Source organism: Bubalus kerabau, chromosome 10, assembly GCF_029407905.1.
Source record: "Bubalus kerabau isolate K-KA32 ecotype Philippines breed swamp buffalo chromosome 10, PCC_UOA_SB_1v2, whole genome shotgun sequence".
Taxonomy (NCBI): domain Eukaryota; kingdom Metazoa; phylum Chordata; class Mammalia; order Artiodactyla; family Bovidae; genus Bubalus; species Bubalus kerabau.
In genome coordinates this window covers 107,407,163-107,434,770 of record NC_073633.1, presented here as the reverse complement: position 1 = coordinate 107,434,770, position 27,608 = coordinate 107,407,163, and the positions used below count along the sequence as shown (strand labels likewise).

At 47.7% G+C, this 27,608-nt stretch overlaps 1 protein-coding gene across 4 annotated transcripts in view; it reads left to right on the top strand.

Annotated features, from left to right (window-relative positions):
- TTC7B (tetratricopeptide repeat domain 7B) overlaps positions 1-27,608 on the top strand; it is a 279,640-nt gene that overhangs the window by 116,578 nt on the left and 135,454 nt on the right. For 3 of the 4 annotated variants that reach the window (XM_055538917.1, XM_055538916.1, XM_055538918.1), the window contains exons 6-7: positions 20,720-20,798; positions 27,247-27,419. In XM_055538917.1, coding sequence (XP_055394892.1) covers positions 20,720-20,798; positions 27,247-27,419 — 252 coding nt within the window. The remainder of the gene's footprint in view (positions 1-20,719; positions 20,799-27,246; positions 27,420-27,608) is intronic. The other variant, XM_055538919.1, reaches the window with a different exon arrangement.

Genomic DNA, 27,608 nt, shown 5'->3' with positions numbered 1-27,608 from the left:
TGGAGTGCAGCTGGACACAGGAGCCTGCGAGCCTGTGTCAGTGCGGGCCTTGCAGGCAGCGGCTCGAGGGCAGACCGCTGAAATGACACGTGTGCGCTGGGAAAGAGGAATTCACGTCCCGTCTGGTCAAGGAGGAAGCCAGATCTCACCCTCTGTGCGCCTGTCAGACTGCGGGGAGCTTTCTTGGTAATTAGGTGACGTCTCTGCCACAGAGCGAGTCCAGATGTGCCTGCTAGGCAGGCAGGGTTGGTGGCGGGGCTGTGGGCGAGCCAGCAGCTTCCCTGCTCGGGCTCCCATCTGGGCCGCGCTCGTCTACCTGCTCCCCCGCTGCCCGGGCGTGGGTGCCAAACGCGGGAATGTGTCCTGTGAGGGCAGGGCGTGGGGTCGAGGCCCCAGGTCTTTTCAAGAGATATTTCCTACCTGTTTCTAAGTCATCGCTTTTCTCTCTATTCTTTGTTTTCTTTTTTTTTTTTTTGCAGAGATATTTTTAGTCAACTCTTACAGAGAGTCACAGAGAGATTGAGCTAAAGCCCAGAAAATGACTGAGATATCTTTGGAGCATTTATGAGTTTTCTTAGGAAATGCTAGAAGCCTCTCTTGAAAAGGAGAGGGGCCATACATTTTCTTACAAAGACCTGCCTCCATATTTGTGGAGCTATGTCTGCCACTGATCCGCACATCAGTAAACACAGCTACAACATAATTGCGTGTTCTCACAGCAAAGTCCTCCACGAAACTGTGAGATTCGCACCAGTTAATGGATAGCTTCTTTCAACTGACGGTTGGTTTTCCACCTTCCGCTCTGTTTGGGTGTGTGTTTTTCTTTCCAGTCCCAGGCGGCTCTGGTGGTAGCCCTCCAGGCCTGGGATGCACCGTGCCTTTGCTTCTGCCGGCTCTTCCCTCGGTATCGTCTCTTTGCTGGCAGGTGCGTGGTTGAAGGGCGTGGGAGCTGCTTCTCCTTTGAATCTCCCTGGCAAATTAGCATCAGAAGCAGCAATCTGCATGTTGGAAACAAGCAGTTAAAATATCAGGAAGAATCTGATACTGTATTTCTTCTGAAGAAATACCCAGAAAAACTCATCAGCCAGGCTTGGTAAAACCTCTGAATTACAGATTTTTTTTTTTTTTCAAAGATGCAATTATATTGCTTTCAAGTTCATGTTGAGCTAGATTTTCTTCTTTTTTTTTTAAGAGATGCTATTCCCTGCTCAATTCCATGGACATTTATTGAGAGCCTGCTGGCTGCCAGTCTCTAGGATAAGCTCTGGGATTTGAGATGAATAAAAAATGTTCTGTGAGCTCATGGGGAAGACAAAGATGTCAGCAAGGAATTACCGCACCCGTGGCAGCAGGGCAGTGACGAGACGGGCTGGGGCCCGGGAGCGGCCGGCGGGGGCGGGCACTGGCCTGGGTGCGTCCACCGCGTTTCTCAGAGCTGACTTGCGCCCGGTCTTCGGGGACGGTCTTTTCCCGTCTTCAGGAGGCCTGCGGGGGAGGCGCGGGGACGGTGGTCGTGGCTCCCGGGCAGGACTACGCACGCATTGTGCTCTTGGCAGGCGCGCTGTCGCGGGCTTAGTGAGCACTGACGCTGGAGCCAGCGAGCTGGGTGTGAATTCTCTCTCACAAAATGCTGCGGCCTTGGCCTCTCTGTGGTTCACTTCCCTCACTTGTGGCTGAGTGTAGCGCCAGCGCCTGCCTCATGGCGTGCGCGGCGGATTAAGAGCCTTAGGAAGTCGAGTGTTTGCACACTGTTTGGCACACGGTAAGCACGATAAATGAGGGTCTGTCAGCTCCCTGGGGCTCAGACAGTAAAGAATCCGCCTGCAGTGCGGGAGATGAGGGTTCGACCCCTGGGTCAAGGAGATACCCTGGAGAAGTACATGGCAACCCACTCCAGCGTTCTGGCCTGGAAGATGAGGAGTCTGCTGGGCTACAGTCAATGGGTTCACAGAGTCAGATACGACCCAGCCACTAAACAACACTTTCACTTTAGAAGAGAAGATTCGAATGAGCAGCTGAGAAATCTGGGAAGATAAGAGCAGTGGCAGCGGAGTTCAGGGGCCTTCTCATATCTTGACATTAAAAAATAGTAACCAGATAGCAAAACCAAAACCCCATGAACAACATTTAGAACAAAACTAGATGAGAAAATGTACTCTTGAACCTCAAAGCATACACAAGCTAACAGGACAGACTTCCAGCAGCTCGAGACAGGCATGTTATTTGCATTTGTGTGGGAGAAAGCAGAAGGCAGTAATCGGGTATTCTAGGGCCGGCAAACAGGAGACCCAGAAATAGCCAGCAAGGCTACTGGAAAGCTTGTCTGGCCAATTTCGGACTCGCAGCTGAAAATGAGAGTTTTGCCAAGTGAGAGCTGAGGGGCTGGAGCGGTCCGGCCCCTCCGGAGACCTGGAACCACCCCACTAAGGCTCTTTGCTGGGACTGGGGCCCACGACGAGGACGATGCTGACAGAAGAATGAAAACCAGCCAAGAGACACCAGACAAGGGCGATGCGCTTGTGTTTAAGTTGTAAGAAACCGCCAAGCCGTCTTCCTAAGCGACTGTGGCATCTTACTGTGCCATTCCTAGCAGCAATGTAAGCGCTCCAGCTTCTTTCCGTTCTCTTCAGCCCTTAGTATTGTCAATTTTAAAATTAAAGCCAGTCTAGTGGGTTTGGAGAGGAAACGGTAACTCACTCCAATATTCTTGCCCAGAGAATCCCATGGACAGAAGAGCCTGGTCGGCTACAGTCCCTTGGGTTGCAAAGAGCTGGGCACGACTGAACGACTATCACATACACAGTGGGTTTGTAGTGTGGTTAAAACCATACATCGTGGTTTTAATGTTCATTTCCCCAACAATTAATGATGTTTGGCAGTTTTGCATGTGGCTATTAGCTATTCCTGTATCTTCTTTACTGAAACATCTATTCAGATCTTTGCCCTGTTTTCAGTTGGATTGTCGTCTTATGTATTTCTGGATACAAAACCTTTGTCAGATACATAATTTGCAAATATTTTCTGCCAGTATCTGGCTGGTATTCATTTTTTTCAATTATATCAGTTGAAGAGGAAAAGTTAATTTTGATGAAGTCCAACTTAACTAGTTTTTCTCTTTTGGATCATCCTTTGGTGTCATATCTAAGAAATTTTGGCCCAATCCTAGACTATAAAGATTGTCTCCTGTGTTTTATTCCAGAAGTTTTATAGTTTTAGCTTTTACATGTAGGCCTCTAATCTATTTTGGGTTAATGTTTGAGTATGTTGTGAAGTAAGAATCTAAGTTAATTTTTTTTTTTTTTTGCATCTAGATATCCAGTTGTCTAAGCACCATTTGTTGAAAAATCAACTCTTTTCCCATTAAACTGTCTTGTCACTTTAGTAAAAATTACTTGCTGCTGCTTGAGCATTAATATAAAGGTTATTTCTGGAATCTTTATTTTGTGTCATTATATATCTATTCTTTAAGTCAGTAGCATACCATCTTGAATATGCAGCTTTATTGCAAATTTTGAAATTAGTATAAGTCCTCTTTGCTCTTTTTCAAAATTATTTTGTCTATCTCAGTCTTTGATATTTCCATGTGAATTTAGAATCATCTTGTCAATTTCTACCCAAAAAAAAGTGCCTCCCAGGATTTTAGTAAGGGTGGCAGTGAATCTCTAGGTCGATTTAAGGAGAATTATCACATTAACAGCAGGCTTCCCTGGTGGCTCAGCGTTAAAGAATCCGCCAGTAATGCAGGAGTTTCAGGGTTGATCCCTGTGTCGGGAAGGTCCCTGGAGAAGGAAATGGCAACCCACTCCAGTACTCTTGCCTAGGAAATCCCATGGACAGAGGAGCCTGGTGGGCTATAGTCCATGGGGCCGCAAAACAGTGGGACATGGCTTAGCATTAACCATAGTGAATCTTCCAATCCACCATCTCTTCTTTTAGTTAGAGTCTCTTTAATTTCTCTCAAAAATGTTTTGTAGTTTTTATTGCATAGGTTTTTAATTTTTTGTTAAATTTGTTCCTGTTTTATTCATGTTATGCTATTGTGAATGAAATAGTTTTAATTTCATTTTCAGATTATTCTTTGCTCTCATATACATACTATTGAATTTTATAAATAGATGCTCTATCTTGCAACCTTGCTAAACTTATTAACTAGTTCTTATAATTTTTAACAGGTTAATGACTTAGGAGTTTTCCGTATGGGGTTGTGTCATCTGTGCATAAACACAGCTTTCCTTCCCTGTTTTCAAGCTGTATGTCTCCCATTTCTACAGTCACCGACCGCACTGTCCAGAGTCTTCAGTACAGCGTTGGACGGACGTGGTGCGGCCACACCTCTCTATCATACTCCTGCCTGACCTCAGGGAGGAAGTGCTCAGCCTTCCACCATGAAGCGAGGTGTTGGCAGTAGGTGCTTCATAGACGTCTCTTTGTCTCCAGCGACGTTTCTTCACTGCAAGTCTGTCGTATCTGATGTTGACATAGCCACTCCAGCCATCTTGTGGTTGGCTTCCGTGGTGCATCTTTTTCATCCTTTGCTTTCAATTCTGTGTCTTTGAATTAAAGCACATCTCTTCCATGTCTCTTGTAGACAGCAGATGGTTGGAGTTTACTTTTTGATCCAGTATTAGAAAATTCGCCTTCTGATTGGAATGTTTAGCTCACGCACATGTAAGGATTAAATTTACTTCTGCCATTTTGCTCTTTTGTTTCTATATGTTTCATATCTTCTTTGAATTCTTTATTCCTCCCTATTACCTTTTTTTGTATTAAACAAATACCTTTCAGTATTACACTTTAATTCTTCTGTTGATTTTTTAACCTGTATTTTTTGAAAATTTTTATGGTGATTTCTCTATGAATTATAAAACATATCTTAAATTATCAATTATTTCTGTAAAATATAAAGTTTGGCTCTACTGTAGCTTCATTCTTTATTCTAATATAGCTTCTTTCTTTTGCTACTAATGTCTGTATATATTATAAATACAACAGTGCGATATAATAATTAATTCCTCATACAATCCTATTTTTAATAGAAATTTAAAGAAGACAAGATTTGAAAATATATTTATACAGTATTTTATATTTACTCAAATATTTACATTTCTATTCCTTTTACTAGTTTATTCCTGTGGTTTCACATTGCCCTCTGTTGTCATTTCCCGGTAATCTGAAGGACTTCCTATAAAATTTTGTATTGGCGCGTGTCTGCTAGCTGTGAATTCTCCCACTTTTTGTTTATCTGGGAATGTCTTTATTTTGCCATCATTTTTGAATTACAATTTTATACTATATAGAATTCTTTGTGATGATTTTTTTTTCTTTCATCATTTTGAGTATAATGCAACATATACTCAAAGCTCAGTCACTCAGTCATGCCTGACTCTTTGCAGCCCCATGGACTATAGCCCACCAGGCTCCTTTGCCCATGGAATTTTCCAGGCAAGAATACTGGAGTGGGTTGCCATTTCCAGCTCCAGGAGATCTTCTCAACCCAGGGGTTGAAGCCAGGTATCTTGCATTTCCTGCATTGCCAGGCAGATAGCTTCCAGTATGTTTGATGAGAAGTCGCTTTAATCTTAACTGTTGTTCCCCTCTATGTGATTAATTACTTTTCAGTTGTTACTTACAAGATTTTTCTTTTTGTTTTTCAGTAGCTTTATCATTACGTGTCTCTCTCTTACTTCAGCCTTCTTTTCCCTCTGTTCTTTGGATTGGATGATTTTTATTAATTTATCTTTAAGTTCAATGATTTCTCTGCTATCTCAAAGCTGCTGTTGAGTCCATTTGGGGAACTTTTCGTTTTAGTTATACTTTTCAACTCTAAAATCCCCCTTGGTTAATTTTTATAATTTCCCTTTCCCTATTGAGATTCCCCATCCGCTGACTCATCGTTTCCTTTAATCTTTAAACATAGTCTCTATCCTTTGTTCATATTCATAACAGACAGTTTGAGGTCTTGGCTGAATCCAGCAGGGAGGCTAATCCAGAGTGAGTTTATAGAGTTCAGTTCAGTTCAGTTCAGTCGCTCAGTTTTGTCCGACTCTCTGTGACCCCATGAATCGCAGCACGCCAGGCCTCCCTGTCCATCACCAACTCCCGGGGTTTACTCAAACTCATGTCCATCGAGTCAGTGATGCCATCCAACCGTATCATCCTCTGTCATCCCCTTCTCCTCCCACCTTCAATCTTTCCCAATAACAGAATCTTTTCCAATGAGTCAGTTCTTTGCATCAGGTGGCCAAAGTATTGGAGTTTCAGCTTCAGCATCAGTCCTTCCAATGAATATTCAGGACTGATTTCCTTCAGGATTGACCGGTTTGATCTCCTTGCAGTCCAGGGATTCTCAGGAGTCTTCTCCAACACCACAGTTCAAAAGCATCAATTCTTCAGCGCTCAGCTTTCTTTATAGTCCAACTCTCACACCCATACATGACTACTGGAAAAACCATTGCTTTGACTAGATGGACCTTTGTTGGCAAAGTAATGTCTCTGCTTTTTAATATGCTGTCTAGTTTGGTCATAGCCTTTCTTCCAAGGAGCAAGCATCTTTTAATTTCATGGCTGCAGTCACCATCTGAAGTGATTTTGGAGCCCCCCAAAAATAAAGCCTCTCACTGTTTCCATTGTTTCCCCATCTATTTGCCATGAAACGATGGGACCAGATGCCATGATCTTAGTTTTCTGAATGTTGAGCTTTAAGCCAACTTTTTCACTCTCCTCTTTCACTTTCATCAAGAGGCTTTTTAGTTCTTTGCTTTCTGCCATAAGGGTGGTATCATCTACATATCTGAGGTTATTGTATTTCTCCCAGCAATCTTGATTCCAGCTTGTGCTTCATCCAGCCTGGCTTATATGCATGATGTGCATATAAATTAAATAAGCAGGGTGACAATATACAGCCTTGATGTTCTCCTTTCCCAATTTGGAACGAGTCCACTGTTCCATATCCAGTTCTAACTGTTGTTTCCTGACCTGCATACAGATTTCTCAGGAGGCTGGTAAGGTGGTCTGGTATTCCCATCTCTGGAAGAATTTTCCACAGTTTGTTGTGATCCACATAGTCAAAGGCTTTAGCGTAGTCAATGAAGCAGAAGTAGATGTTTTTCTGGAACTCTCTTGCTTTTTTGATGATCCAAGGGATGTTGGTAATTTATTCTCTGGTTCCTCTGCCTTTTCTAAATCCAGTTTGAACATCTGGACATTCTCGGTTCACATACTATTGAAGCCTGGAGTGGAGAATTTTGAGCATTACTTTGCTAGCATGTGAGATGAGTGCAATTGTGCGGTAGTTTGAATGCTCTTTCTTAGGGATTGGAATGAAAACTGACCTTTTCCAGTCCTGTAGCCACTGCTGAGTTTTCCAAATCTGCCGGCATATTGAGTGCAGCACTTTCACAGCATCATCTTGTAGGATTTGAAATAGCTCAGCTGGAATTCCATCACCTCCACTAGGTTTGTTCATAGTGATGCTTCCTAAGGTCCACTTGACTTTGCATTCCAGGATGTCTGGCTCTAGGTGAGTGTTCACACCATCATGGTTATCTGGGTCATGAAGATCTTTTTTGTATAGTTCTTCTGTGTATTCTTGCCACCTCTTCTTAATATCTTCTGCTTCTGTTAGGTCCACACCATTTCTGTCCTTTATTGAGCCCATCTTTGCATGAAATGTTCCCTTGGTATCTCTAATTTTCTTGAAGAGATCTCTAGTCTTTCCCATCCTATTGTTTTCCTGCATTTCTTTGCATTGATCACTGAGGATGGCTTTCTTTTCTCTCCTTGCTATTCTTTGGAGATCTGCATTCAGTATTTGACTCTTCTTTTTTCTAAGCATATGTCCTGCTTCCCTATTTCTTTGTCTCATAATGGATATAGTCCAACCATAAACTAATAAGTGAAAGGAGAATGCTGATAGCATATACAGAAAATAAGGGTTTTTTTTTTAGCTTTTCTGTAATCATAATGATGGTGGTATGATTAGTATTGATATCGTGAAACATTTTGTGCAACATAAAATAGGGCAGATTAATGCTTATGGAATATTCTAATTCTTTTTTCCCCTATGTCCTTCGGAACCAGGAGTCTTGGTATGAGAGAAAGACAGCATACATTTAAGATAGAAGAAATCAAGGAAAAACTCTAGTCCTGAATTTGCTGTACAGCAAAGTGACTCAGGGATACACATACAGACATTCTTTTTAAAGTATCCCTTCCCACTGTGGTTTATGGCAGGATGCTGAGTATAGCTAGGACCTGGTGGAGCATCCGCACGACACGTAATGGTTGTCCCTGCGAGTCCCGTCCTCCCGTCCTGCCGCCCTCCTCTCCCTTGGCGACTGCACGTCTGTCCTCTCTGTGAGTCTGCTTTGCAGATAGGTTCGTGTGTACCGTATTTTAGATCCCACATATAAATGGTCTCACACAGTGTCTTTCTCTTTCTGGCCTACTGCACTTAGTGTGCTAGCATCTAGTTGTGCCCATGTTGCTGCAGTCGGCATTATTGCATCACTTTTATGGCTGAGTGGTATTCCATTTTATATAGGTACCGCTTTGGGGGGGAGGATAACTGCTTTATAATATTGTGTTGCTTTCTGCCGTACATCAGCATGAATCAGCCGCAGGTGTACATGTGGCCCCTCCCTCCTAACCTCGCTCGCATCTCCCTCCCCGCCCCACCCCTCTAGGGGCCGCGGAGCGCTGGGTTGAGCTCCCTGTGTCTCTCAGGAGTCCCTGCTGGCTCTGTTGGCCATGTGGCCATGTGTATGCTTCCATACTGTTTTCTCAATTCGTCCCCCTCCGCCTTCCCCCACGGTGTCCACAAGTCCGTTGTCTGTGTCTGCATCTCTATGGCTGCCCTGCAGATAGGTCCATCACTACCATCTTTCTAGATTCCATATGCATGTGTTAATATACAGTATTTGTCTGTCTTTTTCTGACGTTAAAGTTAAAGTGAAGTCGCTCAGTCGTGTCCGACTCTTTGCGACCCCGTGGACTGTAGCCCACCAGGCTCCTCCGTCCATGGGATTCTCCAGGCAAGAATACTGGAGTGGGTTGCCATTTCCTTCTCCAGGAGATCTTCCTGACCCAGGGATCGAACCCAGGTCTCCTGCATTGCAGGCAGACGCTTTAACCTCTGAGCCACCAGGGAAGCCTTCTTCATTCTAACACTTCATTCTTCATTCATGTCTAATAGGCTCTAGCTTCATCCACCTCATTAGGACTGACTTGGCTTAAATGCATTCTTTTTGATAGCTGAGTAATATTCCATTGTATATATGTACCACGATTTCTGTATCCATTCATCTGCTGACGGACATCCATTCATCTGCTGACGGACATCCAGGCTGCTTCCACGTCCTGGCTGTTGTAAACAGCACTGCAGTGATCGCTGGGGTGCATGTGTCTTTCAGTTACCATTTTCTCAGGCTGTATGCCCAGTGGGTACCACATCTTCTGTATCCATTCGTCTGCTGACGGACATCCAGGCTGCTTCCGTGTCCTGGCTGTTGCGAATGGTGCTGCGGTGAACACTGGGGTACATGTATCTGTTTGAATTACTGTCTTGTCCAGGTATATGACCAGGAACATGACTGCTGGATTATATGATAATTCTAGTTTTAGTTTTCTGAGGAACCTCCACACTGGTCTCCATAGTGGCCGCACCACCTTATGTTCCCACCAACGGTGTGGGAGGGCTCCCTTCTCTCCACACCCTCTCCAGCATGGGTTATTTGTAGTATAATCTTGGGCTTCCCTGGTGGCTCAGCTGGTAAAGAATCTGTATAATATACATAAAGTATATTAATATATAAGTAAAGTATATATATAATAATATATATGAAGTATATATAATATATAAAGTATAATCCTAATTTTGAATGACTGAATTGGAAATATCAGTATGAAATCATTAGGTGTCTGTGTGTGCATGTGTGTAAATACACACACATGTTTGTGTGTGAGAGAGCGAGCGAGAGAGGCTGAGAGAAAGAGAGACAGTCCTTGAAGTAAGTCCTTCAGAGGGACAAGGAGAGGGCAGGAGGTCTGCCTCTGCCTGGCCCAGTAGCAGTGGCCATCTCTGGCGCCTAGAGTGTGATCTTGAAGTGTCATTTTCCAAGAAAAGAAACCTCATTCATTTCTGGGGTAGGAAATAAATAAGACAAGCTTGTAAAATCTCTGCATATCAGTCAGCAAGAGAACTATCAAAGATTTCTTGGGCCATGTTTTCTAACATGGGGTTCCGGCTGTATATGGGGCAATTTGAATTTCAGGAAGGATAAGAATTGTAGCAGTCTCATCAGATGTGTTTAAATTCATGAGTTCTAATTCAGTATCCAACAAAGTAGACACAAAGAAAGAATCAGACATTTTTCCTACATTTACTATGTGAAATGGAAAACCAAATATTAGATGAAAGGAAATACCTCCCTATAAAATTACTCCAGCTAGTAAATGAAAATGTAGTGAGAGAATTAGAATGTCACCATTTTGTAACTCCAGTGAATTAACGTATCTGACCATCAAGTGTCAAGGGCTGCTAACATCAAACAAACAGCCACAGCCAGACCCGACGTGCCTCCTGATGGAAGAACACACCACCAGCAAAGTCTTGCAAAGGGATGACACCTGAACGGGTTAAGGCTTGAAATCCAACTCCGAGATGCAAGAAACACAGGGAAAGGAGGACCGTGGTGACCTGCATGACCGTGTGGTTTTCCAGCCAATGGGAAACTCCACGCACCAAACAGCTCAGATTCCTTAACTGGCAAATTGTAACGGAAAGAAAGAGATAGAAGGGGAACCTGTATATTAAGAGAGATTTTAAAGACTCATCAAGAAAAAAAAAGTAGTGCAAGAATATATGCTTGAGTGATTAAGCTGGAAGGAAACAGAGTGAAGCGAAGACTGTGGAAGTCAAGGGCACGTTTACTTTGGATGGAAAGTGAAAGTCGTCAGTCGTGTCCAACTCTTTGCGACCCCATGGACCACACAGTCCATGGAATTCTCCAGGCCAGAATACTGGAGGGGGTAGCCTTTCCCTTCTCCAGGGGATCTTCCCGACCCAGGGATCAGACCCGGGTCTCCCGCAGGCTGGTCCAACTGCGTGACTGTGGCTTAGAATCCACGAATGTCTGAAGTCACTGCTAGCTGACCAGCACTACCCCCTAAACAGTCTTCCGTCTACTTTATTATCAGATTACCTGGGTGTGTCTTGGGGTTTTGTAATGAAACGCGTCCCTTCTTGGAGCCTGGCCTGCGTCTCTCCTCCTCTTGGGCTCCGTGTACGTGTCTTCCCGCCCCGGGCTGGTCTGGAGTGGACACGGCCCTCCACGGAAGCAAGTGGCGTCAGTGCCGAACTGACCTCTTGTCAGCTTGGTATCAGCTTCTGCTAGCACATTAGTGGCTCGATGCCTGCACCTCGAGTCTCCCACTGAACTGCCTCCCGCGGCTCAGCCACCCAGGCCCACAGCCTCCAGTTTCAGCTGGCCCCTGTTGACTGATTCAGTTGTTGTTCTTGTTCTTGTAGTTTCTGAGTCGTATCCAACTCCTTTGCAACCCCATGGACTGTAGCCTGGCAGGTTCCTCTATCATGGGATTTCCCAGGCAAGAATTATGGAGTGGGTCGCTGTTTCCTTCTCCAGGAGCTCTTCACCACCCAGGGATTGAACTTGCCTCTCCTACACTGGCAGGCAAATTCTTTACCATTTGACCCATCCGGGAGGCCCTGATGGATTCAGAGCAGCCTGTAAATGTTAGCCGTATTAGCTGAGCTAGAACAAGGACTCAGCTACCTACTCCCTCGGTTCCTTTGCATCCTCTGTGTTGTGTGGATCTTGGGCCCTGTGGCCTTCGGTGGAGACTCTGCTGCTCCCCATGGACACCAGCACCCCCAGTCACCATTCTTTGCTGCTAGAGGGACCACAAGGCCCAGGAGAGAGCTTTTCCCCACCTGACATCAGTTGTTGTCTCATCATTGTGAGCATGGTTCAGTTCAGTTCAGTCGCTCAGTCGTGTCCGACTCTTTGAGACCTCATGGAGTGCATCATGCCAGGACTCCCTGTCCATCCCCAACTCCCAGAGTTTACTCAAACTCATGTCCATCGAGTCGGTGATGCCACCCAACCATCTCATCTTCTGTCGTCCCCTTCTCCTCCCTCCTTCAATTTTTCCCAGCATCAGGGTCTTTTCCAACGGTCAGTTCTTTGCATCAGGTGGCCAAAGCATGGAGTTTCAGTTTCAGCATCAGTCCTTCCAACTAATATTCAGGACTGATCTCCTTTAGGATGGACTGGTTGGATCTCCTTGCAGTCCAAGGGACTCTCAAGAATCATCTCCAACACCACAGTTCAAAAGCATTAATTCTTTGGTGCTCAACTTTCTTTACAGTCCACACTCATACATGACCACTGGAAAAATCATAGCTTTGACTAGATGGACCTTTGTTGGCAGATAATGTCTCTGCTTTTTAATATGCTGTCTAGGTTGGTCATAGCTTTTCTTAGGCTTTCAGTAAATAGCACAGTGAATGAATCCATCAAACTGGGAGTATCTTTTTTCTTCTTCAGTATTAAATGACTTCAAAGAAGTAAAACAGACTTGTGTGTCTATATATCAACTGGAAGGTAGATTCCAGAATTCCAAAACTGTTTTGAGCAATGACACAGTATTGTGTATTCCATGTATTAACTCACTTAATTCCTACAGCCAGTCTATGAGGTGAGTGCATTTGTTCTCCCCATTTCACAGATGAGGAAACCAAGGCACAGCACTTGCCCACAGTCAATAACTAGCCAAGTGGCCGAGCTTGTGTCTGAGCCCCGATGGCCTGGCTCCAGATTACGTCTTCTGTGCTGTTTCAGAATGTAGATGAGACCTGATTTTCAGGTGAATACTTTGAAGAACGAGCCTCATATGCTAGGTGAGCGTTGGTTTGTTTGTTAAAAGTGCCATGAGATTGAGTTCAGCTCTGCATTAGGTACCAAGAGGCCTCTTAGGTCAAACTGAGCCTCATTAAATTCCAGGTTCAGGGACTTCCCTGGTGGTCCAGTGGTTAAGAATCTGCCCGCCAATGCAGTGGACATGGGTTCAATCCCTGGTCTGAGACGATCCCACCCGCCGTGGAGCAACCAAGCCCGTGAGCGACAATACTGAGCCTGTGCTCCAGAGACCATGTTCTGCAAGAAGAGAAGGCACTGCAATCAGAAGGCTGCACACCACTCGAGAGCAGCCGCCACTCGCCGCAGCTAGAGATGCCTGAGCAGCAGCAGTGAAGCCCGGCGCAGCCCAAAATAAGCAAATAAAAATTAAAAGCAAAAAAGGCCTGGGCTCAGGGGGAAAACGCTTGTTGGCTGGCCCAGCGCCACATCCCCGCATCCTCTTCTCGTGCCCAGTGGACGCTCGGTGTTGTTTTCTGAATGAGGATGGACATCCTTTGACTCATTTCCAAAGGTTAAAAGGAAGGAGGATGGGAGGGGGCAGGCCTTTCTATATCCTGTGTTTCCCCAGAGCCTGGGAGTCGGGGTGAGGGGAGAGCCAATAGGGGGGCATGTTGTCCTTCCGTCCAAGCCCCTGCAGCAGTTTATCTGGCTGTCTAGACAGCATGTTAGAAAGCAGAGACATCACTTTGCTGACAAAGGTTCGTCTAGTCAAAGCTATGGTTTTTCCAGTAGTCATGTATGGATATGAGAGTTGGACTATAAAGAAAGCTGAGTGCTGAAGAACTGATGCTTTTGAACTGTGGTGTTGGAGAAGACTCTTGAGAGTCCCTTGGACTGCAAGGAGATCAAACCAGTCCATCCTAAAGAAGATCAATCCTTAATATTCATTGGAAGGACTGATTTTGAAGCTGAAATTCCGATACTTTGGCTACCTGATGCAAAGAGCTGACTCATTTGAAAAGACGCTAATGCTGGGAAGGATTGAAGGCGGGAGGAGAAGGGATGACAGAGGATGAAATGGTTGGGTAGCATCACCGACTCAATGGACATGGGTTTGACCAAGCTCCGGGAGTTGGTGATGGACAGGGAGGCCTGGCATGCCGCGGTCCATGGGATCGCAGAGTCAGAGAAGCCTGGCGACTTGAGGACGGCACACACACAGGCAGGCGTCGGCTGTCACCCTCCGCGGGCTGGAGCTGCCGGCTCGGCAGCTCCCCCAGGCCTCGCGCGCCCATCCTGCCGGGACCAGCACCTGCTCCCCGTGGCGTGGCTGCCTGGCCGGCTGAGCGGGCCGCCTGGTTGGCTCTGCGTTTGTCACGAGGAAGCCCTCGTTGCTAAGCCTCATACAACCCTCGTTAGGTTTGCAGAGAGACTTCTGAGGCTCCGCCCGCCTGCGGACGTCCGGCGCGCGGCTCTCAGGCCCTTCGTCACCCTATCCAGGCAGCAGCCGGCTCGCCCCGGGATCAGAGAGAGTCCTCTGCTAACGAGGCCAAGGTTGTGGGTTTGGTCCCTGGCGCCCGAGTGCAGCGAGCCATCTGTCCTCACGGACGTGTGTCACTGGATCTGAGGCGAAGAGCGTGCAGAGGGAGAAGCTGGGATCCATTCTGGGAAAAACAGCTCCCTGACAGCCGGCCAGACGCAGCCTCCTGGAGTGTGAAGGATGTCTTTTTCTTCTCCCACTTTCCAGATCAGGAGATCTGGTTTTGATTCCAGACTTTTCCCATGTAGATGATACTAATGTCATATAAATGAAGGGGAAGCATTTCCAAACCTGAGAACAAAGAGAAATTGACCTGGAGATGCACAGAGTTTTGTGTTAGTCGGTCAGTAGTGTCTGATTCTTTGCGACCCCATGGACTGTAGCCCACCAGGCTCCTCTGTCTGTGGGATTCTCCAGGCAAGAATACTGGAGTGGGTTGCCATGCCCGCCTCCAGGGGATCTTTCCTACCCAGGGATCAAACCCAGGTCTGCCGCGTTGCAGGCAGACTCTTTACCATCTGAGCCTCCAGGGAAGCCCGGGTGCATTTCTGTTTTTCTGGAGTTCTAAGTAACGACAGTGTCCAGACATGGTGAGGTGCATCTCCTAGTGTGTAGTCACGATTGTGAAATCACCATTGTCTGTTTCTTTCTCCGGGGAGTGCGCAGCTTACTAGGGGCCACTGGGTACCTGGTCAGCTCTGTGAGGCCGCTGGGACAAGGAGAGGTGGGTACACTGCGGGCCTGGCCCCTTATGGTGGCCGCAGACACAGATACAAGTGAAAATCGTGTGTTGAATGTTGTCCGTGCTCAAAACACATGCGCCCTGCGGACAGCACCGGGAGGTGCTGCCGTCTTCCCGGGGAGCGCAGGAAAGGCCTCTGAGCGGGTCTTGGAGGATGACCTAGGACTCTTCGGGCAGAGAGCGGGGCATGCAGAAAGGCGCCTGGGCAGCACAGTTTCTCTGAAAGCCTTTTTTTTTTAAAACCTCAAACTCCTCGTTCTGCACACAGCCCTCTCGAGGCTGCCAGGCAGGGCCTGCTGGGCACCGCGTTGCCTGCGTGTCACTGCTCCTCCGACATCATGCTGCAGACCCGGTACGAGGCGGATTCTGTTTAAAGTAACACTTGCTGAGCTGCCTGGTGATCTGTGTGCAGTGAGAAAGGAGGGGGCAATAAACAGGGAGAAAACGCATGCCCTCGGGGTCTTGGTTCACTCAGCTCCTGGCAGTTCTGAATTTCACTCATTCAATACATAGTTACTGAGCACTCCCTGCATGCTGGCTCTGTTTGAGGGACAGAGACCTGGGTCCTCAAGGGGCCTACGGTCTCGTCGGGGATGTGAGGACACGCATGGTTCCTGATGCTTCCCTTGTTCACCATGTGTCCTCAGGGACGAGCCTGGAACCCACGGTGTGATGAGGTTTGGCTCTTCACAACCCCGTGGGCTGTAGCGCACCAGGCCTCCCTGTCTCTCACCGTCTCCCAGAGTTTGCCCAAGTATGTTCTGTTCTTAGTTGCTCAATCGTGTCCAACTCTGCAACCCCATGGACTGTAGCCCACCAGGCTCCCCTGTCCATAGGATTCTCCAGGCAAGAGTACTGGAGTAGGTTGCCATGCCCTCCTCCAGGGGATCTTCCTAACCCAGGGGTCAAACCCAGGTCTCCTGCATTGCAGGCGGATTGTTTACCATCTGAGCCGCTGGGGAAGCCCTGCCCAAGTTTGGTGTTCAGTAATTATGAAATAACCTATCACTTATGTTCAGAACACCAGTTGGTAAGAAAGAACGTGGAAAAAGCCAAACGATCTTAGCTTTAAGAGATCTACTGTGTTGACTTGTTCTAAAATTGATCTTTAAAGTTCTCAACCACAGACAAGGATAAAAAATATTGAACCTACGCTAACAAGTAGCTTTCCCTTATGACATAGGAATTGGACATCTCGTATGAAAAGTGTTGTATTCACAGCAGAACTATGAGTTTGCATGACAGTGACAGCTGATACTGAATTTAAGTGCACTGGCGACCTGGGCCAAGAAGGACAAACTGGAAGAGGAGGGACTGTGTTTTCCCCCTGGCTCCGAAGAAGTGTGTGTGAAAATGCAAATGAATGTAAAATAATGGATTGAGCTTGCTGTTGAAGTCGCTGCCCATCACCAGGTGAAATGATTCTCTAGTCTCTGAGTTGCTCTGAGACTTGGTTTTCCTTTTGGAATTTGCTTCTGCAGCTCTGGCTTCCTTCCTGTTTGTTTCCCCCTTGGTTTGATAGTTCAGAGACAGGTGACAGTATTAAAGAGCTGAGTGTGCAGTTCCGAGTCACAGCAGAACAGGACATGAGCAGACGCTGCTGTAAATTTGTACTTGAAAACGTAGGTTTCAGAGACCAGCCGTCAGAAATGCTGATTTCAGGACCCAGGAGGTCAAGAAGGGACCGGTGGTGGCCAGTCAGTGCGCCCTGGCGTCCTCAGGGGGTCGTGCTCCTGCCTGGACCTCAGGGCACTGAGACCTGGGAGGAGGAGGAGGGGGTGGGGGGCGGGGAGGGTGGAGCGGGTAGAAGAGGTGGGAGGAGAGAAGGAAAATGGAAGCAGGTCAGGGCTGGAGGGGAGCGCAGCCCCGGGACCCCGGGTGGGCCTTCCTCCGTCTGGGTTTGCCCCAGATCGGCTGAGGACGCACCCGAGCGCTCCCGGCAGCTGGGGCCCGCGGCAAAGCAGGGCTGGGGACCCCGGCGACGTGGGCGGGTTTCGCCCTCCTGTCAGCCAGCTGGTGCTCCAGGGACTCGCAGGCCCTTTCCGAGGGCTGAGCTGCTGGGAACTGTCCCCCGCAGAGGCAAGCTCCCCCAGCTCAAGAAGCGAGGTGCAGGAGGTGAACCCCGAGTTCTGACCGCTCGCCAGTGCCCGCTGCTCGAATGCTGGCGAGAGCGTTTTTAGAGACTCGTTTCCCATAATGAATTCTGACATCATTGCACTCTCTCACGGCTGTTGAAACGGAATAAATGACCTCATGTCAAGGGTCTGTGGAAACCCTCAAACCCAGGAGAGTCCTTGGCTCTCTTTCTCTTCGTTTTGGAGTGGAGTTTCTAAGCAGCAGTTCATTCTAGCTGTTTCACGGGTGTCAACACTTAAGAATAAACGAATAGTTTAGAGACACGAAAGCAACCCTGTGGTTTTTATTTATTTCCCTCAAATTGGGGGTATTTCATAGCCTCTAGAATGTAATTTTTGCAAGTTAATCTTTTACTGTTTCTTTCTATCATGATTATCTTTAAAAAAAATTTTTTTTCTGCCGTCATGGCAACCGTGGAAGTGATTGCTTGAATAAAATTATGTGACTATAGAAGCATATGAATGGTATAAGAGCTGCTGGTGGTTGGATGTCTCTGTATTTAGGACACTTTGTTCCTTTTCTGACGTTTAGATGTGCGACCTGCCCCCTCCAGCCCCCTCCTGCGGCCGCCAGCCCTGCGCTGGTGCCCGCGCTGCGGTCACTGCGGACTCGCTGTTGATGAGCACAGTTCTCCCCGGCTTCGGGAAGTGCTAGACTCTGCAGCCGAAGCTCTTCCCAGAAAAAAACTGGAAGCAGTTTGAGCAGAGCGCGGATTTGCGCAGAGGCAGGGCAGTGCTGCGGCGCCCTCCAGCCGGTCGCGGGGACTTCCTGCAGCGGCCGCCGGGAGGCACCGGCCCTGCGCGGGAGGACGGCCCGTCCCCGCGCGGCAGCTCTGCGCCCGCGGCGCTCAGCTCCGGCGGCGAGCCTCGCCCCGGACGCCGGGCTGCTTCTCCCGCGACAGCGGGTTTTCCTTCCAGTTTTTGAACCAGTTCCTCGGAGTAGCTCATTCGCTGGGATCACTGGAACCGTTAGATTTATATTATGTACTTATTAATTTGCATATTAATCATGTAAACCAGACCTTCTTTTCTTCCCCCCACCCAGTATCTTATTTTAAACGTTTTATTTTGGATTAACAGTGCCGTGATGGTTTCAGGCGGACGCGGAGGGACCCAGCCGCGCGGGTACGCGTATCCGTTCCCCGGGGCGCCCTCCCACCCAGGCTGCCGAGGAGCGCGGAGCGCGTCCGGCGCTCGCAGCAGGCCTGGGTGACCCATTTACACACAGCCTGTGTGCGTGTCCTTCCCAAACGCCCCAACCATCCCTGCCCCCATCCTTCCCCCCGCCGCCCACCGGCAGCCCGGAGTTGGTTCTCTGAGAAAACAGGCCTTTCTTGTGTCCCCGCTGTTTTGTTCCTCCTGCGAGCATCGTCCTGGGGCTGAGCTCCGTTTCCTGTCAGGAAGGTGAGCGCTTTGGCGGAAAGCTCCCAGCCGGCCCTCTCGCCGCTGTGACTGAGCGAGCCGTTTCTCTCTTGTGTCACGGTGGACTAGGTCATGTCGGGATCATTTCTAGCTAGAAAATCTGTGCTTCTGTAACTGGACAGGTATCTCCCTCGGCGAGCAGGGCCCGGGAGACGTTCTGAAGGGCCAGCTCCCACCTGGTGGCTTCCCCCTGAGTTACAGCGTTTGGATTGAATGCTGCCTACTGTCCTCCCGTGTAAAAACAGCCGTGTAAACCTGGGCCTCCGACTGCATCGTCTCAGCGCCGTCTTTACTCGCACAGCTTAAAACGCCATGCTTTGTGCACATGTGTATGTGCTGTGTGCGCTCAGTCATGTCAGACTCTGGTGACCCTGGGGACCGTAGGCCGCCAGGCTCCTCTGTCCTGGGATTTCCCAGGCGCGAATACTGGAGTGGGTTGATCCTTCCTTCTCCAGGGGATCTTCCCCACCCAGGGATCGAACCCGCCTCTCCTGCATAGCAGGTGGACTCCTTACTCCTGAGGCACTGGGGAAGCCTCTTTTTGTGCATACTAGGAGTCTACTCTGGGATTCTGGACTAAAATGACACTGCTCTGTCCCGCCTATCCCTTTCTCAGCTGTAGCTGTTCCTTCCCCTCACACCCCGCCATGTTACTTAAGAGAACGGAGCTTCAGTCCAAAGCGAATATACTCTGTTGCCTGTGAACACAGATCCCATAAAAGCAAATGAAGGGGAAAGCAGCAGAGATTGCATGTCCCAGGGCCTATTACCTAATTTTTATTCATGTTTCCATTAGTGCTGACTGGAGTCCTGAGCACAAGCTTCTCTTTTTATGCTGCCGTAAAGCCTCTGATCCGATATCATCTGATATGTGTGGGTGAGAGGACTATGGGAGCGTTTATGTCCTGGTGCCAATAAACCATTATCTTCAAGTTCTGGGGGTGTTCTTGTGAATGAGAGCCTTGGGATGTCGCGTCGATATAAGACACGAATTAATAGCCCCGTGAGCGCTCAGAGCACACGGAGCCCACGTGTCGTTTGCTTTCATCCCTTTGTGCAATTTAAAGTGTCATCCAAGAAGAGAGCCGAATACCTGGCCTCTGCTGCGCCAGCACCTGCTGACCTGCTCGGAGGCTTTTTGGAAAGATGAGATGTGTTCTAATGAGCAGGTTATAAATATCACCGGGTTATGTCATAGGAGGTGGCGGTGCTCGATGTAAAGGGACCTGCGGGGAAGTGATCCCAGCCGGCCGGGCCGGGCACAGCCTCAGAAAGGAGGGACAGACACGTGGGGTCTGGGCGTGTGGGTCAGGGTGAAGCCAGGTGTGATTTGCCCCTTCACAAAACGTGCAACCCACACGGTGAGGTGTGTGGCCGTGTGTGAGCTGCGCTGACCTCAGCCCAGGGGCGCTTGCCCGCTCGGGAGGGGCTGTGACCCTCTGCCTGCCTGCTGGGGTTGGGGTTAGGCTGGGGGCGGGGGGCCGGGCGGCTTTACTGGGCAGTCCTGTGTGTCCTCGAAGACAGAGAGCGCTTGCCCGATGGAGCCCCTCGGTTTTCATGCCTCTGCCCTTTGTCTCGCCCACAAAGGAGGCAGGTCACAAAAACCCTTTTCCACATTGCACACATTCCTATACCTTTGTGCCAGCCATTCTGGGATGAAAAGAGTTTAGCACCACTTAACAGAGCAGGCTGAGCTACTGGGGGGTGGAAGATAGACTCGTGAAAGATATCTTGCCTTTTTTTTTTTTTTTTTTGCCTCAGATCTGGCTTTCCAACATTTCTTTGCTTGAGAAACTCTGACTGTGGAAGCACCAAAGCCCATCAATCTTAGGTCAGATTTTTCAGACTTGAGCAAAGACGGACAGACACGTGCCGAGCGATGGTTCGCTTACCGTCTCACCAACAGCTTTTATGTAGACAAAATGCAGTGGAATGTGTATATAAAATATTTAACATTAATAGGCGCCGGATGGGAGCCCTATCAAATTCTGTGTGCCCACAGGAGCCTGACAAGAGGAGTCGGGAGATTCAGAGAGCTCCTCAGAGCGGTTGAGACCAGAACAACCCAAAACCTGCGGATGGTAAGTGTGACTGCCGACTTGGTTCAGGCCCGAAGGCGCTGCAGGCACCTTCTCTCTCTTTCGTATTATAAATTATAGATGATGTATCATCACACATTAGGTAATACAGACGTTATACATCTTAAATTCCATCAGTGAAGCATGTTGTTACACATCATTCATTCACCAGTTTAAAGTCATTGGACTTTAGTAGTCACAAAATTGTTCAGCCATCATTTATATTTCAATTCAGAACTTTCTCTTCACCCCACAAAAACCTCCATGCCTGTTACTGGTCAGTCTCATTCTACTCTTCCTCCAGCCGCGGGTGGCCACTAACTCACCTCCTATTTCTGTGGATGTGCCTGTTCTGGACACTTCACATAAGCGGCTTTGTGTGGCACATGGTCTTTTTGTGACTGGCTTTTCTTAGCCTCACGTTTCCCAGGCCCATCCGCCCTGCGCTCTGTGTCTTCATTCCTCTCCGCCGTGGTTGACGTTCCAGCGCAGGACAGAGCCTGTCTTATTTATTCAGCCACCAGTCCCTAGGACACTGGATTGTTTCTGCTTGTCAGCTCTTATGAATAACGCTGCTGTGAACATCCTCATGCACGTTCCTGTGTGGATATTTGTGTTCGTTTTTCCTGGGTACATACCTGGGACTGGAGTTGCTGGATCACATGGTGGCTGTACATTTGACCTCTGGAGGAATTGCCAAGCTTTTCCAGATTGATCGCACCGTTTTACGTTCTTACCAGAAGTAGCGAGCGTCCAGCTTTTCCACGTGCTCGACAGCACTTGCCTATTATTTCTTTTCAGCTCTAGCCATCCTAGCGGGTGTGGCGTGCTGCCTCACCGTGGTTTGGTTTACATCCCTGATGGCGAATGACGGGCATCTTTTCAGTCGCTTCTCGGTCATGCTCTGTTAAATCGAAAGGCGTGCACCCTGTGCGGCAGCTAGCACTGGGCCCTCTCGACACCAGGGTGGTTGTATGCTGAAGGGTCATACCGCACCCTGAATGGGGCAGAGCACATTAGATCCTAGGAGTACCTAGCTGTTCAACTATACTGACCATAAAACCCAGGAATAGGAAAGCTAGTTAAATACAGTGGCTGGTCAGCAGCTTGGCTCACCTGTGGACTTGAGTTCTGTCTCCTCCCTTTTAAACCTTTCACTCACCTCCACAGGGTGCCCTTCAGAGCCACATCACCGAGCGTTCGCGCGAAGGGCTCTGTCTTTTGTGATCCGGGCTGTTGTCTGCCCGTTATCATGCGTCCGTTACCATGGTTTTTTATTTTTTTGTCCACACCACATGGCATGTGGAATCTTAAATTCCCTGACCAGAAACTGAACCCACGCCCTCCGTAGTGTAAGCCTGGATGAAGTCTTAACGCACTGGACCACCAGGGAAGTCCGTCGGGAATCCTTTAAATGCTGTGAGTGTTCAGTTGGGCGAGGCTAAGCCACTCCCGTCACGGGAAATGAGGCTGTATCTTCGTTTGGCGTCTCCAGAACACTAGGATGTGGACGCACGACTCGCAGGTCCAGGCGGCTCAGCCACAGGCTCTCCTGGCATTACAGTGCCAAGCCTCCTCAGTCGTGTCTGACTCTCGGTGACCCCACGTACCATGGCTGGCAGGCCCTTCTGTCCATGGGATGCTCGAGGCAAAAACACTGGAGTGGGTTGCCATCTCCTCCTCCAGGGGGTCTTCCCAGCCCAGGGGCTGAACCCGTGTCTCTTTGTCTCCTGCATTGGCAGGCGGGTTCTTTACCACTAGCGCCACCTGGGAGGCCCAGAACTACAGGAGGTAAAGCAAGACGGGTGACTTCACACACACACACACACACACACACACACACACACCACCAAGAACTCACTTGGTCTTTGATATTTATTTCTGTGTTGATATGATTTATGGGTGCCCTCAGAAGTTCAAAGAAAACATTTTTTGATCAACACAGTTCTTTAAGCGAAAAAAAACCCTGCAAAAATATGGATAAAAATTATTGCCACATGTCTTTTCTCTCAAATTGACCTCCCCCCCTATTCCATAAAACTTCCCAACTGGTCAGCATGAACAGCTTAAAAGATTTGAAAGCATAATGAGAGTATTATAAGTGTTCTTGTAATTGTTTTAAAAGCTCACTTAGCCAATCTTTCAAATTCTTAAATATAGACTCTCAAAGAATATACATTTCATTAAGGAAATGAATGGTTCTTCCTCATTAAAAGGCATGTGTACACGGACTGCACCATAGGAGTCTGCCTGTTGCTCATGCCAACATTATTTTTCAGAGTTAGAGAATATTTTCTATTATTGTGTAAGGTTTATGATTTTCAATCAATGTGTTTTAACTTATAAAAATCCTGTGAGGTAGGATTCTGGCCAGAAATAAGTTAGGAACGAAGAGTGTTTTTTTGTTTTGTTTTGTTTTTTTCCCTGACAAACCCAGTGAAGAGGCTTCTAAAGGAAGCCTGTGAGGACTAAAGCTGGCCCTGGACACTTCCAGCTCTTAACTAACTGGTTACTGTTAACATGGGCTTCCCTGGTAGCTCACGCGGTAAAGTGATCCATCTACAATGCGGGAGACCTGAGTTTGATCACTAAATTGGAAAGAGCTCCTGGAGAAGGAATGGCAACCCACTCCAGTATCCTTGCTTGGGAAATCCCATGAACAGAGGAGCCTGGCGGGCTACAGTTCATGGGGTTGCAAAGAGTTGGACACGACTGAGTTATTGACATGTTCACGTTCAACACGAGGGGAGGCACTTCACACTCAGTGCCACATTTGAGTTGCAGGCACACTTTTGGTCTTGGTTGATGGTCCACGAGTGACCTAAATTAAACTGTTTCTAATTCCTTGAGTGCTCAGCCAGCAGTGTGCCTCTGATACATCTGAGGCCTTTGAGCAAATACGCATCCCTGTGCCGGACCTCGGGAATGCCAGCCTGTGGCCGGACTCAAGAACCTGTATTTTCTACTTTTCACAAGTGATTCTTTGCCCAGCCCAGCTGAGAAACACTTCTTGGACATCTTCTCTGGCGTCCTCTGGTTTCCACCGGACGTGAGGAAGCTTCTCTAGCTATTGCCACTCGTGAGACAGGGTTTCTCATGTGTGTGTGTGTGTGTGTGTGTGAGAGAGAGACTTTTTTTTTTTTAACTTTTTATTTTATATTGGAGTATAGCCAATTAACAATGTTGTGATAGTTGCAGATGGACAGTGAAGGGACTCAGCCTTCCATAGACATATATCCATTCTTCCCCAAACTCGCCTCCCATCCAGGCTGCCACGTGACATTGAGCAGAGTTCCCTGTGCTCTACAGTAGGTCCTTGCCGGTCATCCATTTAGACACAGCGGTGTGTAGATGTCCATCCCAAGCTCCCTAACTGTCGCTCCCCCTATTGTTACCCACTGGCAATCTTATGTTCCTTCTTTAAGTTTGCGAGTTGGTTTCTGTCTTGTAAAAAAGTTCATTTGTATAATTTCTTTTTAGATTCTGCACATAAAGAATGTCATACGATTTTTCTCCTTCTCTAAGACAGTGTTTCTTAATTGCTGTCTGATTCCTTTTCGATTAGCTGATAATTGCAAATTTATGATATCCTTATGAGACGGAAATGACAACCCACTCCAGTATCCTTGCCTGGAAAATCTCATGGGCAGAGGAGCCTGGTGAACTGCAGTCCACGGGGTCGCAAAGAGCCGGGCACGACTGAGCGACTAACACTAAGTAACACTAACTAAAAGTTGCTTTGTAAACTCTGGAGTGAAGCTATAGCAGAGCAGGATTTAAAAGTACATTTACAGCAACCCCGTTCCTAGATAAATACTCCAAATAATTGAAAGCAGGTTTTCAAACCAAAACTTGTGTACGAGTGTTCACAGCAGCACTCCTTACGGTAGCCAGAAGATGGAAACAATTCAAGTGTCTACCGCTGATGACTGAATAAACAGGATACGATGGAATATCATTCAGCTGCAGAGAGGAGTGAAGGGCTGGTTCATGCTGCTCCGTGGACAAGCCTTGAAAAGACTATGCTGAGTGGCAGGAGTCAGACACAGGGAGACCCCATGTTGTTTGGCTCCTTTTATGTGAAATGTAAACCAGGCAACCTACAGACACAGGAGGCAGAGCCGTTGTTCCCAGGGCGCGGGAGGAGGGAGAGTGGAGAGTGACTTCTTAAAGGGTATGGGGTTTCCTTTCAGGGTAAAGAATGTTCTGGATCTAGATAGTGACCGTGGTTGTACAACACCGTGAGTGTGCTAAATGCCACTGGGTTGCACGCTTTAAAATGGTGACTGTTATGTGAGGTTTATCACAGTTTAAAAGCACATGCAAAAAAAAGTGCATTTAATGACCAACTTTGTACAAAGAAGTTCAAGTTCTTCTTCCAGACCAGCCTTCTTCCTTTCTTTCACTTGAAATATATTTGGTAGTTATCAACAATTTTTAGGCATTTAAACTACAAGCTATATATGCCCTGAGTATAAAACATAAAAGGTGTCATAGACGTTGGTGATCTTGCTGATAATTTCTCCTATTCAGTCTCCTCTGAACTTCATTTGTCCTTTCAGTGAATATAACCAACATCCTTCCTAATCGGGTGCATGATGAGCTGATGCCTTTAATATATGCAATCACATCAAAACCTCACTGAAAAGCTCTCTCTGGAAGGTTAATACCTTGAGGGAAAATGAGGTCTGACGTGAGCTGTCCAGCAGCGGACAGAGACTTTTACCTTAGAATCCCTCTATGGCAGATACATCCACAATGTGAAGTTCCTGTTCATTTTTCTCCTTTAACATTTTTTTTTCCCTCAGCTAGAGCCGGTGGAGGTTATTCTTGCCAGCTGATGCTTCCAGCAGAAGTCATTAGTTTATATGACTGCAGTGAGATCAAAACGAGGCCGTAACGGGAGGTTTAAGAAAATGGTCCAGGAAGTGTTTAGGTCCTGAAAATCGTGTTCTTATGAGATCTTTACAGATGGCTCAGTTGGGGATGATCGGAGTGCATCTAATTTCACATTTTTATAGACATTTAAAGCCAGTGGGTCTTACTTGGGAATAATGAAGAAAATGTGCCTTTACCCAGTCGTTATCAGGAACCACTAAGCTAGTGATTGGGCTGCATTTAGGTTTCCTTGTGGTGTTTTAAGAGATTTCCCATAGATGAAAGCCTAGCAAAGTTCTCTTCTGGAACATATTGGTTTAAAAAGTCTTGTTCTCAGAAGATCAGTATCCTTTGCCTGCCTCTTCCAGAGAACGGTAAAACCACGCAGGAAACCTGCTGGGTGGCGCTCTCTTTCCCTGCCTCTGGCTGAGTGTGAGGTCGCCTGGATCACCCTGCAATGCAGTCCTTCTATTTTCAGAGGGATTTTTTTTTTAATTTCTCTTCTTTGTCACTGGGAGATGATGAGGACATCAGTTAGCACAGTTCTTCGTAGCCGCCTTCTCTCCTGCCCCCGGTACATCGCCCGCAGCGCTGTTTGGCTTCGCAGGTGGCACTGGCAGTGAAGAACCCGCCAGTGCAGGAGGCGCAAGAGACGCGGGGCCATCCCTGGTCAGGAAGGCCCCCTGCAGGAGGGCGTGGCACCCCACTCCAGCACCCTTGCCTGGAGAATCCCATGGGCAGAGGAGCCTGGCGGGCCACAGTCCAGGGGGTCGCAAGGAGCCGGACAGGACTGAGTGACGCAGCACGTGTGCACGCATGGTGCTGTTCCAGCAGCAGAGCTATAGACACAGTAATCTGCATCCAATCTAGGAGGACAAGACTCAGACATTTCTGAGTTTTCACAGTGAGAAAAGAGATACCTACCCGGCTTTGAAAAAATGTATTTCTTGATCAGTATCCGTAGTTCCCACTTTGCCCTCTCTGCACTTGGCACAAGGCCAGTGGGAGCCTTGGGCCGGAAGACCCAGGATGCAGGGAGAACAGGTCAGGGTCTCAGGTGCTGAGGGCCAGGGCGGGGACACGTAGGACTTGTCCTTGGCACGCCTGAGAAGGAAGACGGTCTAAAAATCTGCACCGGACATCCTCTTTTCATCAACAAAGAGACTTTTTTCAGGGATTACATCATCTAGGTTGAGTTCTGGCTTTCTGCCACCTTCAGGCTTTAGCAGGCATCGGTTGGAGAGTGATGAGAATATTTGCAGTTCACCTATTATTTAGTTAATATAAGAGCTTTTGGAAAAGAGCTTAACTAAAAATTTCAGGTCCAAAACATGTTTAGTGTTCCAGAATATAACAGAAGCAGGGCAGCATTTGAAGGGCATGAGGTTATCTGTTTTTTCAATGTTATTTTTGTTGTCATCAACGGGACAATTTTCTCAAAGTAAAAATTTTTAATGAGTCTTGGAATAGTGATAACAAAGTGATGGCTGAAAAATCTTTACTAAATGAGCAGATGATGAGCGAATGATGCAGAGTAGATTCATGCTGTCCCTTTGCTCCTTTGTGTCCCCAGACAATAGCCAGGCAGCTGGCGGAGATCTTGTTGCGGGGTATGTGTGAGCAGAGCTACTGGAACCCTCTGGAGGATCCGCCATGCCAGTCACCCCTGGACGATCCTCTCCGGAAAGGAGCAAACACGAAAACCTACACCCTCACCCGGAAAGCCCGCGTCTACTCAGGAGAGAAGTATGGGAACTGCTGTTCATTTGTAGGTTAGGGGATGGGAGGGGAACTTTGGGCCTCCCAGGTGGCGCTAATGGTTAAGAACCCGCCTGCCAATGCAGGAGACATAAGAGACCAGGATTCAATCCCTGGGTCAGGAAGGTCCCCTGGAGGAGGGCGTGGCAACCCACTCCAGTGTTCTTGCCTGGAGAA